The sequence below is a fragment of the Montipora foliosa genome, chromosome 1, assembly GCF_036669935.1.
Source record: "Montipora foliosa isolate CH-2021 chromosome 1, ASM3666993v2, whole genome shotgun sequence".
Classification (NCBI taxonomy): domain Eukaryota; kingdom Metazoa; phylum Cnidaria; class Anthozoa; order Scleractinia; family Acroporidae; genus Montipora; species Montipora foliosa.
Window position 1 is genome coordinate 61,450,409 of NC_090869.1, and position 15,125 is coordinate 61,465,533.

Here is a 15,125-nt window from a genome sequence, read left to right on the forward strand (position 1 = left end):
TGTATTTTCCTTTAACAGAAGAGCAAGTGCAATTATCTTTGAAAGATCCAGCCGCTATTAAACACTTTTACCAGGAAGTGCAGAGGCCCATGTTGCAAGAAGCCCTGAAAGTAATTAAAGAACATGGTGCTGAGTGGTTATCCTTTCCCAAGCTGTTTGGAATGGGAGCTGATCAAAGATTCCAAAGTCCATTCTGGTCATCTGTTTTGAAGGTCCTTGACATACAATTTGTATCCACTGAAAGCAATCAAGGAAATGCATCTGAAAACAATGTAAAAGTTTATGGACAGGATCTTCAGAGATTGGTGTCTAAGGACAGAAATGGGCTGGTTAAATGAGCCAATATTTGGCAGCTGCAGAAACCTCAACTTCTAACTGAGATTAAAGCAATGGCAACATCACCTGAAAGCTGTCTTATTAACAAAGACACCACACCACAACTTTTTGAATTTTATGCCAAGCACATTTTTAGCATTCCTGTGAACAATGTCATTGCTGAAAGACAGTTTAATCTATCCCAACTTTATCTTCATGACAACCTGTCAGAACTATCAAAACAGGCCTCTGTAACATTTGTCGAGAACACTATTCACAGTGGTAAAACTAATGGTAGGACCACTGAGACAGCACGGCAGACACATGAACAGAGAATGAATGACTATGGGCAACTACTGACCACAGAGCTTCTCCAAGAGGCAAGAAAAAAGCTCAACAACATCAGAAAAGGTAGTGCAGTCAGTGCCCCACTTAGAGGAAAGGATGTCTATCCTAAAGCGTGGGAGGAAAAGAAACTAAACAAAGACACATCACTGACAATCCAGTCTCTTAAAGCTGAAGGTCGTAAGCTTGAACTTCAGTGGAAAGCTTCGACAAAAGGAACTGTAAATTTAGAAGAACAGAGGTCATTCAGGCCTACAACAATTGGATGGCGTAGAGACACTGGACAGGTGCCACCTCTAATGCACCTTGCAGCACTTACCGTGTGGGATTATGGTGAGGAGCTTTCAACACACGACTTACCAGTGGAATGCCAGAAGTGCATCAAAAATCTTCCGCGTATCTTCCCAACCTCATCAGTTGATTCTGTGTCCACTTTGGATGTCCCCATGGATATGTCCATAACATCTGTCCCTGTTCATGAAGAATAAGACCTGACTGAGGGGTGGCTCATCAAAAAGGGGGAACTAACTTACATTTGGAAAGGTTAAAGTCAATTTATAGTCAATCTTCCCCACATGTGACCAGTATTTTTTAAGTTTTAACAGGGTTTTAAAAATTACATGTCAGTTGTGATCATCGCCAGTGAGATTTAAGAATTTTCATTGAAACTTCCCTAGTGTATTGCTGAAATAAAGCTATGAATTTTTTTACATTACATCACAGCATACAGTATTTGAAAACAATCAGTTGTTTCCTACATGTATGTGCTTTGCCTTTTTTTTTCAGCTGATACTTTTTTTTTGGAAAGATTTCCAGAAATTTTAAAGACTCAGACTATTCAAATGCCAGAAGTTACAAATAGGACTTCGAATGATCATTTCAGTCTCAGAAATATTGGTCATAGGTGACATAGATTGACTGTAATTGTAACGAATGAATCCATGGACCCAGTTTCAGTAAGCAGAAATCACAGTCATGACTCATGCTACAACAAGAAACCTTAACTGAATATAAAGATGTGTGAGAAAATGTTATGTCATTGAAAGAATGACTTTAAATTTTTCTTTGAGTTTAAGTGTTAAAGCTTAAAATGAAGTCACTTTTCTTTAAAATACAGCAAATCACACACAGCCTGTGTTTGCTCTTGGTAGCATGAGCCCTTAATTGGTTAGTGAACATTTTAGGATAAATTACCCTAAATAAACCACGGATATTGTCGTTAGGTGCTGTTTTCCAAGAATTTTTGGTGTAAGATAAATGAATTGCACCTAACAAAAGTTTGGTATAGATCATTTTTGACTGTAAAAGCCAAAAGAATAATTTAAGTGACAGGAATATTTTTTACCCCAATGCATGTAAAGTAAAGGCAAAAAGAGTTATTTATTTCAAGTGATATTAACCAAAAAAAATGGACACAGCTTTCAACTACCCAGGGTTTAATTATGAAGTTGATGTCAGTTGTAAATATTAGTAGGTACCAAAAACCGTGAACAATATTTTATGTGGTGTTACGAATTTTTTTATTAAGATGAGGTGCAGGATGGTAGATTTATTATCTGTTAATGGATCAGATCCATTTTATTCCTGTATAATTTGACTGCCCTAAAAAAAGACAGTAATAATATTGTGTTTAAAAATACACAATATAAGTTTGGTGAGACGAACGAGGTTTCAGACATGCCTTTGCTGATTGAACTGACATTCGAAAAAAACTTCAAACAAATAAAGATGGAGAAATTACATTGCCTTAACCTTTTCATTCTTTGAGTTTAATTGTCTAAGAGCGTGACAATAACAGTAATGATATACCCTGACAAGCTATGAAGAGCAGGTTCCCATTAGTAGTTGATGAATCGAAATAGCCACATTGTTTTGCCAAAGTACAAAATGTAGCTAATTAAGTGAGCGATTTGGTGCATAAAACTACTAAATTCTGTGTACTGTGTGCTCAAGGTTCACTGGTTTCCGATTTTCACTGTGTTTACCCTTACAACATTTTTATAAGTTAAGTGTTTAGTATTTTGTATTGTATTATTAGTGTTATGTATGTCGTCAAGGTTTGAAAATTAGAAAAACTCATTGCGTACCTTGCCTGCAAATTATCTTCTGTTGCCTTCCCTCAATTCGATCGAACAGCTCTCCAGCACGACACGATTCTTGACAACTCAGTTTGGCTACCTCGAGCGCGCGTGAAGAAAAATGAAATAACTTCACAGGAACACAACGCAGAACTCCTAATGTTGACCAATTGACAAACTGAATGACTGGTCTTAAACATCACCGTCGCGAAATTTTTCTTCAAGCAGCAACGCACCGAACAGTGCGCATTCAAGTAAATAAAATAGGTACAGTATAAACTTAGGGGAAAGAATCTAAATTGAAAACGGTAGATATTTCGATCATGTACCATTCTTTAACCTTGCCTTTAACGGTGGCTGAAACTTCGCGTTTTAAAAAGATATTAAACAACATAGTCCCCATAGCATTCTCGTTGAGCCGACCTTATCAGTCGTGTTCATACTGCGCATGTCTATAATATTTGTGTTTTGACGTATCGCATTCATTGCGTGAGGGGTAAAATTGTTCATCGTAGTCTAGTGAATAGAAGCTGTTCCTCTAAGCCGACACTCCTTGTTCAAATCTTGTCCAGGGACTACTTTTATAATGTTTTTCTTTCTGCTACCACAAGTCCTGAGACTTTGACCAGTGTATATGGCATGTAATTATTACTGCTATGTATTCAACGGGAGATAGTGGCCACACCCGACGGCCGAACCTTGCAGGGGCAGGTTCCCAGGCCCCCGGGTGGGGTCACTCGATCCCTCTTGTCCCTAGCTTACTACATCCAAATCTTTCAGAATAACAATACAACATATCGAAACCAGCGATCTTTGTATTAATAATAGTTGCATGACACACTTAATTACGTATGCCGATGATACGACTATACAGGTCAATGTCAGTAAATTTCAATCTGATGAGTCACGTGACATTGCAAATAAGTATTTCGAATGGTCTGATGACAATTTTATGCCATGTAACTTAAAAGAAATGCAAAGCATGTTGTGATGAGTGCAAATAAAGAAACGAGCACCGTTAAGAAGCATATTGTGTCCCAGAAGCACTAAATGCTCAGTTGTTAAGGAACAGTGAAGAAAAGCTCAGTTTGGTAAGGTAATTAACAACTTCTTGTAGAGACTATGAAAAGCAACGTAAAGAGCTTGGAGCAACTTTTGAGCAACATTTTGACTTTTGGGGCAACTTTTGAGCATCTTCTTTAGAAATTTTGAGCATCTTTTTGAAAAATTTGGAGCATCTTAGGGACATAGTGCCCTAGTTAGTGACACTGATTGCCATGAACGCTGGTGATCAAATTACAAAACAACGCTGCCTACAAGCTCGGGGTCCGAATTGCGTCATATGCATTCCATTCATTCCTAGTGGAAATCCATGATGGGGACGCTCAAATCGCTTTTAGGCAGCGTTTACACGAACGCGGTTTTATTTGTAACCTCATCAATTTCGATGCGGTTACACCTTCCGTTTACACGACAACGATCGAGACTGTTATTGAAACCGCGTCGATTTCAAACTACTCCCAAACGTGGAGCGTTTTCAAAACAATGTGGTTTCATCTGTCTTGTAAGCAGCGAAACCGCATCGATTTGAATACGGTTACTATTTTGGCGCGAAAGTTGCATTGTTCAATTCAAAATAGTGAATTTAGCACGTAGTGCTGCGCTCGCTTACACCATCACGACTTAGATTTTGTGGCGAAAATGGTTCCGTGTAAACACTTCCAAACCGCATCGAACTTGACGTGGTTTTGAAGTCATGAAACCGTGTCGATGGGAAACCGTGTTCGTGTAAACGCTGCATTAGATCTCGCCACATACGTGCTGCGTATGCGAAATACCAATCAACTTTGATTGCTATTCGCTTTACAATCAGATTTGTTTGAACTTTTTTTTTTTTTATCCGAAATAACTGAATTGCTGAATTGCTTACGTTTGCCCTATTGTTATTATAGAAAGTTCCAGGTGATTTGGTGACGTCGTTGCCCTAGACTGGGGAGAGATTTTTAATGCCGTATCCCTTAGGGCAGTACGCGCATGACTGTGAGCTAATTGAATGATATGGTGGCCACTGTTCTCGCGAATGTTTTCATGGATGCTGTCGAAAATTGTTTTTTTCTTCATTTATACCGTGACTGTATACCGTAATATGGGAAATGTTGATTTGGACAGTTGGAAAATATCCTTCGGCGGCAAGTCTGCTCTAACTCGGACGGAAGCTTCGTACATCATACTTTGCTGCATAATCCCATTGTAAGCAAGAAAATCACTTCGTGTTTGCTTTTGATGTGTGTAATTTTTATACAGTATTAAAGATGCCGTTTTCCATAATGTTTCTTGCTTGTGTTTATTTACTTATTTATCTTATTTCGTATGCTGGCCACAGCAATGGGAGAGTTCAGTCGCTCAAACGCTCTCCAAAATCGATTCCACAATTTGACCCGGGTGGCACAATTTTGGCGGGCTTTTTAACGCAGTGTTGCAAATTTTACCATTTAAGTGTAGGTTGTTGTTAGAGAGAACACAGAAATCTCAGAAGCCAACTGACTACCAAAGCATACTAAGAAAAAAGCCTTTCGATTAAGGACTGCCTTATTTACCCTTACGGCGCGATCGCTGCATCGATGGAACATGGGGTTCGTTTTAATTGACAGGTGTCAATCACGAATTGACCAATCAGCAATTTACGTTCAGGTTCTGAACGTAAATACTGAAAAACTAGAGAGATCGCTGCAGGCTCTTCTTCTCTTGACTAGTTACCAAGCCCTTATATTTCGACCGCGTGCCATTTTCAACGGAATAGGATGTTTTGAGCGCGCGCCATTTTCAACGGAAGAGCCTGCTTGCAGGCTATTTTGTAGCAATCAGCAGATGTTCCGCATTTCTCGTTGTTAGGGACCTTAAAGCCCAGCAACATTGTTGCTCGACAGCGCCAACTTCTGCCCATCTCCTTTCTGTTCACGTTCAGCAAATCAGCGACTTGAAAAGTCCAAAGCTCAACTTCTATGAAAAACGTAATGGAACTAACAATCGTCCTCTACGCCGACGTAGATTTCACGGTCATGGGCAACGGACGGCAAAGAAATGTACTAAAATGAAAACCGCACGTGTGCATGTTGTTAGCTGTAGCTGTTAATTTTTTCTTAAAACCTGTTGTTTGGGGTCTCACCATTGCTGTCACCACTGTTCTTGCCTAAAATAATTTATATTATCCATGACGAATATCACTAAGTTCGAGAAAACTTATGCTCAAGTCGGAAGTTTTATTCAAGTGCTTTAAGGAGCGCATCTGTTATCTCCTCACACTAATTTGCAAATTACTCGTTGCTTAAAAAAGGTGACTGAACACAGTGGTTAATAAGCACTTATACTGCCATTTCTGCCATATTTATGCAGTTTTTGCCTAGAAGCTCAGACTAGGTCTTAGATTACCGATAAGTGCTACCAGGTAGGTATTAGTCCTATAGAGGTAATGGTACTTATGTTTGATTTACAAGATATCCTGTCGATCGCTGTAGCCTGTAGATCATTCTTGTGATCAAGCATTAGACTGAAACTATGGAGTCAAAATGATTTTGTTTCTGTTTTCCCATTGTGCATTCACACCCTGATTGATAAATATTATTTACGAAAGTCGTGTTGGCCTGTATTCTCTCTAATAACTGAATTAGTATATACAAAAACAGTGGATAGCGTTAAAAGCGCGCGCTGATTGGTTACTCAAACTCCGGAAGTCCTTCAAACTTCCTGTCAAACTTCCTGTCAAAAATATTCACATTTACTGGTAATGTTAAAACAGAAAAGCTAATTATTTTGTAAAAGTATAGTTTGCGAACAGGTTTGTAAGCTGGAAGCACGAATACTCTTTGCTGACAATTGCACTTGCCTGCTGATTTATTCAGCTTTATCATAAACAAATTCTCCTCTGCTACTAGGGACTGATTCCAATATTTCCGCTAATGATTAAACGAACGCAAATATTTCATGAGTCTCTAAAGTAGTGTGTTCATGCCTGAAGCGCGTTGACTCTAACACATTTTGGCAGTTTATTGCAAAATATTTGGTGGCTGAGAAACCCATATGCTCAAATGCACCCAATTGCAATGCGTTACAAGCCGCTTCGCGGCTCGGTAAATATCCACCGCCAGCCACCTCCCTCCACTTCGGTGAATAGTTGTTAATTATTACAGTTGAGCCCACGTTTCAGTGGTGTCCGTTTTAGAGCACGTAGAAACGAGGCTTTCGAGTCAACATTCGATTAGACAAAGAGAAGAGTAAGAGGTTTAGCGCGCAAAATGCAAAAAGAAGAGAAACTACAGTTGTTGAATGCCACAATAGTTTCGTACTTCGGTTAATACATCCATATGCTATACAGTGACTTGTTATACTTTCCACGATAAAATTAGGCCAGACTAACCTGAAATTATTCGAAAAAAAGGGAAAGAAACAGTCAAGAATCGAGAAATCAGACAGTCCTTCGATAATACATTTCTGTTTTGACCGGAAGCCTTGTTTGCGCGCCGTCTAAAATATACACCGCTAAGAAGTCAACTGTAATTTAACTAATGAGCATTAAAATTGCCTCTGGGATACGATCAAAGTTCCCCGATATCATCGATTTGTCGGGGCCTCATTCTCTGCGATGAGCTTTTTTTAAAGCATCATTTCCTTCAAACGCTTACCCAAACACCATTAGTCTTGCCGACACATCACTAAGTCGTTATCTCTCGTGGGGTAAGGGGCCTGAACATGTCACCGGACATTACGTCCTAAATCTTTGGAAATGAGGAACAGAGTCATAGGGTTTTTTAAGACTCAGTGCCCCAAGAATCATGATCCCTTTTCACGAGGATTATATGGTCTAACCAATTACAGCTATCACATTATTTTGCAAATGGTTAGTCTTCCAAAAGCTTTCAAGTAAGACTTTAAACCCTAGGCCTCGCTTTCACTACCCTTATTTAGTTATTCGTTTCCGGCTTAAAATTTTCACTTATGTCCAGGTTTGCAAGCAGCTGCATAACTGAGAGCACGCGCGAGATCAGTGATTGGTCAGTTTGCGTCACAGGTCGAGTTTATTTATGACTCGGCCTCACTTGTGAAAATTGTCATTATTTTTTGTTAAGTGTCTGTCCTTTGCCAAAGCAAAGGTATAAGATAAAATAGGAAGAGAGAACGAGAAAAAAGACTTCACCATTCATTGTACAGGGGAGGTAAGATTTTTTAAACACTCGTCATAAAAAATATATTAACAGATCAAACAGAGCAAACTTGAATTGAACAGATGCTGCGGTTTATATTTAAACAGTTTAGTTTTAGGATATACACTGGATATAGTTGGTCCGTTTCGTACGAAGTAACACAATGGAAGAATCTCGAAATACTTGCGCCAACCATATAAAGCTGTCAATTTTGAAATTGTGTTCTCGCTACTTAAACTCGCTTGCATGAGCTTTTTGGAGCTGCAAGCAAGTCACGGAGCACAGCTAAAGGGGATCGATTGTGAAAATATTTGATGTCCGTTTTTCTTTTCCTTCTCACCAACTCATTTAAGAGATAAAAATATCCTTTCTCGCATTTAATATTGAGAACTTAGGCATGGCTAGTGAAGACATAAACCCATTTTATAAACATCCTTGCACTGTGCCGTCATCACAAAAATAAGGCAGGTGTTTGGGTTCTGAACAAAAAATATATTCATTTGTTTGAATCTTTGGACAGAACAAACAACATAGGGATAGTACTACAAAAACCACGTATAGCGTGGCTAAATGAGGAGGAGTGTGTTTGATAAATTTCGATAGTATCAAGAATGCAGAATAAAAAAAAACATTACACATTCAAACCCACACGAATCTTAGAGCAAATCGTACGTTTTCCGATTGGGCGAGAACGAGTCACTTGCAATGGGTTCGGAAAACGGAGGTTGGTAAAACCCGAAACGGTCGAACATCCGTGACGGTCAAAATGGGTAAAACCCGTGACGGTACAGTCCGTGACAAATCTCTGTTAACGATGAAATGATATATGAAATGGATCATATATGAACTGCGGATATGAAATCAAGTGATTCTATGATCCTCGCAGTTATGAACTGCTCCCCAGCATAACAGATAGCTAATTTGCATGACAACTTGAAAACCAACATGGCGGCTATCGTGAATAAGGCCTATTGCTGCCTCTTAACTTAGAGCAAGCGCAATTTCAAGGATTGCTCAAGTTTATTCGGGGCTTTGCCTCGCTGGTACAAATTGGTGTCTGCCCTTTGCAAAAGCAATGTTAAATAAAATCGCGAGAGCGAACAAGAAGAATAACTTAACTCTTATACATAAGGTAAAATTGCTTGAAAATATAATTATGGCAACAGGCCAAACTTTGATAAAACTGCTGCACACATATACATCGCTTAACTTGGAGGTGAAAATATTAAATGTCGCGGTTTTGTTTTGTTCTTGCTAACTCATTCTCGATTAAAAAATGTGGCAGGTGTTTGGTTCCTATTTGAATTTGAGACAAAGAATTTTAAAAACTTGAGACATTTTTTCAATTATTATTGTGATGTTGTCAATGGTAATTTCAAACTTTCCACAGAATATCCACAACTGTTCGAAAGGGCACAAAGGAGAAGAATTCTAAAAGGTGAACCGATCAGGAAATTGATCAGTATACTTCGATGACGAACTTTGAGAGTGCCGATAAATGCGTTTGTTTTGTTTCATAGTGTCTGAAGTCACGAACTCCAAATCAGCTGCACGTGCACAACATTTATCACAAAGAAAGAAATATCCAGAGCACAGAAATAATACAAAGTTTTATGTATTTTACGTTCAAAGTTAACATTATTGGTTGACCATGATCTCCGCAGGAGTTTTAGTACAACTTGTGCGTGAAATAGCCGGGACAAAAATTAAAATAGCCAAGCAAAGGACCCGGTGTTCCGGCCCTAACAAAAACCCTGACAAAGATGGTTGTGGGGGCGGTCGTCCAGTTATGTAGATCTTTCAATATTGTTTAGATCTTTCAATATTGTTGTGTCTTATGGATTTCCCGTTTTAGAGATCCCCAGTTTTAAGGATTCCCTATTTTAGAGATTCTTCCCTATTTAGATAATCATACTACTACTACTAGTACTACTACTACTACTACTACTACTACTACTACTACTACTACTACTACTACTACTACTACTACTACTACTACTACTGCTGCTGCTGCTGCTGCTGCTGCTGCTGCTGCTGCTGCTGATGATGATGATGATGATGATGATGATGATGATGATGATGATGATGATAATAATAATAATAATAATAAAGCCCTCTATCGACAACCATTTGCAAGAACGTACATCATGGCTTACAAGTAACAAATTTATTATAACTAAATGAATGAAAACTGTTACAGTAACAATATCAATTTAAACCTATTTCAAAAAGAGCTAAAACGGATTATAATAGTAATCACACAACATCAAATAAACAGCGATTAAGAAAAATCTTCTTGTAGCGTTCAGTTTTAATCTTGGGGAAAATATGAGGTTCACCAAGCGTACGTAAAACTCTAGAGCGATGTGCAAGTAATAACTCGGAGAGTGCACTGTCTTTCTTAATCCAAACTTGTGATATTCCTTATTTTGGATAGTCCTCGTTTCCTGTTTGCGGTTCCACATTTCTACATTTTCCTTTCTTTATTTAAATCCTCTAAGTGAATGTTGATCCACGTTGATTATTTTTTTGATGAAAGATGTTGGCCGTTGCGCGTCATCGCTTCATAGGCAGACCAATAAGGCTCTGTCGACTGCACGTGAGCGCCAGGCTTTCAAAATACTTTATAAAACCATTTCGGTCTCTCTTCGTTCGTTCTAGCGCTCTCCAACTGTACTTTACAACCTTCATTGGCTGCCAGTAAATTATCGTATTCAATTCAAAATCTTGATGATTACTTTTAAGGCGATTCATGGCATGGCTCCTTGTTATTTAAGTAACCTGATCTGTATTAGATCATCGTCTAGATATTCACTACGCAATAATGATACAATATTTTTAGAACGCTCAAAAGGGGTTATGTGCTCAACTTTAGCTGCCCGCTCGTTTCATGCCTCTGCGCCTGCGCTGTGGAACAGCTTGCCTGCGCACATCCGCACGATTGATTCGCTAGCGCTATTTAAGAAATCTCTTAAGACTTATCTTTTTAAGCTAGCGTTTTAGGTTTGCATTACGATCTTATCGGTATTTTGTATTTTATTTATGTACTTTTTATTCATTCATTCATTTATTCATTATTTATTATTATTATTATTTTATTTTAGTACTGTTATTGTAATTATCTATTGTAAATAGCATCTTTATTGTAATTATCTATTGTAAATATTAGTTTTCTTAAATTGTAAAGCGCCTTTGATCATTCTATAAATGTTAAAGGGCGCTATATAAGTAAATAAATTATTAAATTATTATTATTATTATTGGGGCTCCAACGCGTGCCGTTCAAGTATCGGTCTTGCGGTGTCCTTGGTCGCTCCGTGCGCGGATTTTGGGACAAAGAGAAACAGTTCACAGTATAATTACATCTTGAAAAAGCAATGTTAAGTGTCTTTTATATTATACATCATCAAATTTGTAAATCAGAAACTGGATATAAATCTACACCAGTTTTCGTGGTCATAGAACGCTTTCATTTATTAAACTTCTATAACCTTGAAATTGGCCCCACTGTGAGCTATCAATAACTTCTTGTTGTCGAAGCAACGAAAACTTTGCAGTTCGAGAGCCTTCATGCTTGACTCTTCTTCCAAATACCTTTTTGATCACGACGGTACTACATACAATCTTAGAGGGGGGTCCATGTTAGTCGTGAATACCTATTGCCGCGGTGTAAATTTACCTGACTGTACTGCTTTCCTATTGGCTAGTGGCCTCAGGAATTATTAACAATTTTACAATTATTTTCCATGCAGACCGTGACAAGTATGGTGGGCATGGATCTATCGAAAATCGCTTGGACTTTGTCCTTTGGAGTGGTTGCAGCTCTAGCAATTTCTGGAAACGCACTAACCATCGTCATATTTGTGAAGAAACTAAAACGCAGGCGGTCTCAGTTTCCCCTCATAAGTTTGGCTGTGGCAGACCTTATGGTTGGATTAATAACAGTTCCTCTTTTCATCGTTTCAACTTCGATCACAAAAATTCAATACAAGAACGTCTTTTTAATCGCCATCCTAGACTGGACTGACATGTTCACTGGATTTACCTCGATTTTCACTTTAACGGTGATCGCATTTGAGCGATTGTTAGCCATTGGTTGGCCTTTTCGTCACCGAGCACTAAGAGGCAAATCTTACGTAGTTGCTATAGCAACACCATGGATCCTAGCCTTTACCGTAGCATGGATCGCAGCTATATTCAACTACGTGATTGACCTACGCATTCCCGTTCTAGTCCTTTTGTTTATATGCCTATTTGCACCCATTACTCTGACCTGTGCTAGCTACACTCTGCTGTGGATTAAAGCAATGTCTCGACGTCGGAAGACCCGTGCAATTCGAGATGCAAGAGATTTTAAGCTGGCAAAAACTGTAGCGTTGATAACGGGAGTATTTCTTGTTACCTGGCTTCCAATTCAAATATATATATTGAGCATTAACCTATGTATTTCGTGTAGGGAATTATCCCCAGTGCTGGGCACGATCTTCAAACTTCTCCAATACGGAAACTCGGTGGTCAACATATTCATTTATTCTCTTAGAAATGATGAATATAAGTCAGCTCTTTTTGAAATATTACGTTGTTGTAAATTTTCTTCCCAACAACATCAGATTGGCTTGTCGTCGAGGGTGCCGGCTATTTTAGAGGCGACTTTAGCAGATAATCAGGCAATAAATTCGGTTCATTATCTGCAAACAACAAGTCTTTAAAAAGATTTTGAGGGGAGAAGAAAGAGACTACTTTATGGCTCAAAGGACAATTGTGGCATGCTTTTATTAGTAGTAGGTTGGACTACTGTAATAGCCTTTTATATGGAATTCCGGAATATCAAACTAGGAAACTGCAACGTGTTATGAATGCAAGTGCAAGACTTACTTATCGCACGCCCAAGTTCTGTAACATAACACCTCTGTTCGCAGAATTATATTATTTACCAGGGCACGCCGGAATACATCATAAGATACTTTTGATAGCTTATAAAATTTTGCATGGTCATGAGCCTAAGTACCTTCCAGACCTAATTATAGCATTCAACAACCTTCGTTGGCTTAAGACGTAATGACAATGGTCCCTTGCTTGAAAGACCAATTGCAAACCCAAAGAAAACAATGGGTAACAGAGCATTTCAAATAGCTGCTCCCCTTTTATGGAACAATTGAAGGCTATTTAGTCATCTAGGAATGCAAGGGAAGCAAGGAAATTAGAATCTTTTAAGACTATAATTAAAACATTTTTATACAACGAATCATTTCAGTTATCTTAGTAATTTTCTTTTATTCATAAGGATTTTAAAAGTTCTTTCTACGGTTGTCATTATTCTATGTTAGATTCTATGTTAGATTCTATGTTAGATTCTATGTTATATTCCATGTTAGATTCTATTTTAGATTCTATGTTAGATTCTATGTTAGATTCGGCTTTCGTAGAATATGAAGAAGTCTGCAGATCTCGGTGGATGTTATCCACCTTGGCCTTCGGCCTTGGTGGATAACACCCTCCTCGACCTGCATAATTCTTCATATCCTACTCAGCCTCATTCAATAATTGCTAAATATCGAATTAGGCAAATTGCGAATGAGGCAATTGAGTCAAGATGAATTGATGTAACGCAAACAACAATTTATTGTAAAATGAATAAGACAGGAAAGTAAACGTGCTGGAAGTAGATGAATAAATAAGCACTAAACGAACTGTCTCAGGCTTGTTAAAGCGCTACTATGACCAAAAATTCTTCAATTCTTTTTTTTCTCTGGATTTCAAAAATATATTAACTAAACACTGAGCTGAGTGACCCAGTAAAGCTTGATTTCAAAAAGACACCTATATAATTATTCCATACCTGGAAATTTCCTATATAATGGTCGGCCTTTACCACAAAAGAGAGCTGGATCGAGGAGAAAATGACGTCAAAGTTGACTCACTAGCTATAGTTTAAGAGTGACTGAGTACGCGGCTGAATTAGGAGGCACGAGAGTTTCGGGCTTTCAGAATTTTCAACTCGTGTTTTGCGTATCATCATGGAAATAGCTGCATTCACAAGCGGAAATTTTAAGCCGATGATATCGATTTTTATCCATTTTTTCACGGTACTTATTCGTAAGATCATGATTCCCAGGAATTGGTACTTATAAAGAACATATGAACATGTACGTCATGTAAGTCCATACATGTGGTCTCCCGGGTGCGGGGGATTCTTTCGAATAGTCAACAAAGCCCTTTATTTCGACCGCGCACCATTTCAACGGAAGAGCCTGCCTGCAGTCAATAATAAATATAGATTACTTTATGTGAAGCACTTTGTACGGGGTTTTTATTTACGAATTGCAAACCTTGAGAAAAGATTACTCGATTGCTGCACTCAGCGGTATAATTTGTTTATAATATATGCCATAAGCTTTCATGTAGAACAGCAAAACATTAAAAACTGGTCTAAATGATTGAGCGAAATAAAAAAAAAAAAACTAATCCGGTTTGCAGTCCAGCAACAAGTAGACAAAATAGCACTTCCTATTCAGAATAACCGAAAAAATTCGGGAGAAATAATAAATTCAAAGTGCGAAATAATTTCGCTTGTCTTCGGATCACTGTCAGATTTAATCATGTGATGACGGGCACTTTACGCTAATTCGCGCGGTGTGGACTTGCGCTGTTTATGAAAACGTTGAATTTTCCGCCTTTTTCGATTCGGTCTCGACAAAATCATGGTAAATCCACAGGAACAAAACGGAAAGCCGAAGCCATGTTTTCAAAACACAAACTTCCAGTGGGCTCTGATTTCGACAACAATAAAAGCAAGGTGACACACGCTAACACCAACTCCGTGTGGCCAACACATCACGCATGCGCACAACCGTTTCACCCGGTCAATTAGCAGCCATGGACAGCTGTTTCGGCCTTGCTAGTCCTCATCAGCATGGCGTAGCTGACATACCAGGCGGCTTGAACAGCTGCCCATGACTGCTAATTGACTGGGTAAAATGGCTGTATGGGAATCTCGATAAAAGACCTGAAAAGATAATTTTACGAAAAAAACATTCTCAGTTAAAAAGCCTAACCTTATTGCTATTGTGTGTTGCTTCCTTCCCGTGTGTGTGTGTTTTTTTTTTGTTTTGTTTTTTTTTTATTCGACACGAATTAAGCCATTATCAATTCCTCGGTTGTCAACGGTTATAGTAAAATACCAAGGCTG

The 15,125-nt window shown here is 38.5% G+C and overlaps 1 protein-coding gene and 1 long non-coding RNA gene across 3 annotated transcripts; one reads left to right on the forward strand and one right to left on the reverse strand.

Annotated features, from left to right (window-relative positions):
- Positions 1-1,077, reverse strand: LOC137979843 (uncharacterized). The gene is made up of 2 exons (XR_011118413.1): positions 1,021-1,077; positions 1-261 (listed from the first exon to the last, which is right to left on the reverse strand). It is a non-coding gene; the product is annotated as an uncharacterized lncRNA (long non-coding RNA).
- A 6,769-nt stretch (positions 1,078-7,846) lies between these two features.
- Positions 7,847-13,626, forward strand: LOC137979849 (adenosine receptor A2a-like). 2 transcript variants are annotated; one of them, XM_068827180.1, is made up of 3 exons: positions 7,847-7,948; positions 9,327-9,374; positions 11,689-13,626. In XM_068827180.1, the coding sequence occupies exon 3, from the start codon at positions 11,701-11,703 to the stop codon at positions 12,643-12,645; it is 945 nt and encodes a 314-aa protein (XP_068683281.1). In that variant the 5' UTR covers positions 7,847-7,948; positions 9,327-9,374; positions 11,689-11,700; the 3' UTR covers positions 12,646-13,626. The 2 variants fall into 2 exon arrangements, with proteins under 2 accessions (XP_068683281.1, XP_068683279.1); XM_068827178.1 differs by lacking the exon at positions 9,327-9,374 and having other exon boundaries at positions 7,865-7,948.
- The last annotated feature ends 1,499 nt before the right edge of the window (positions 13,627-15,125 follow it).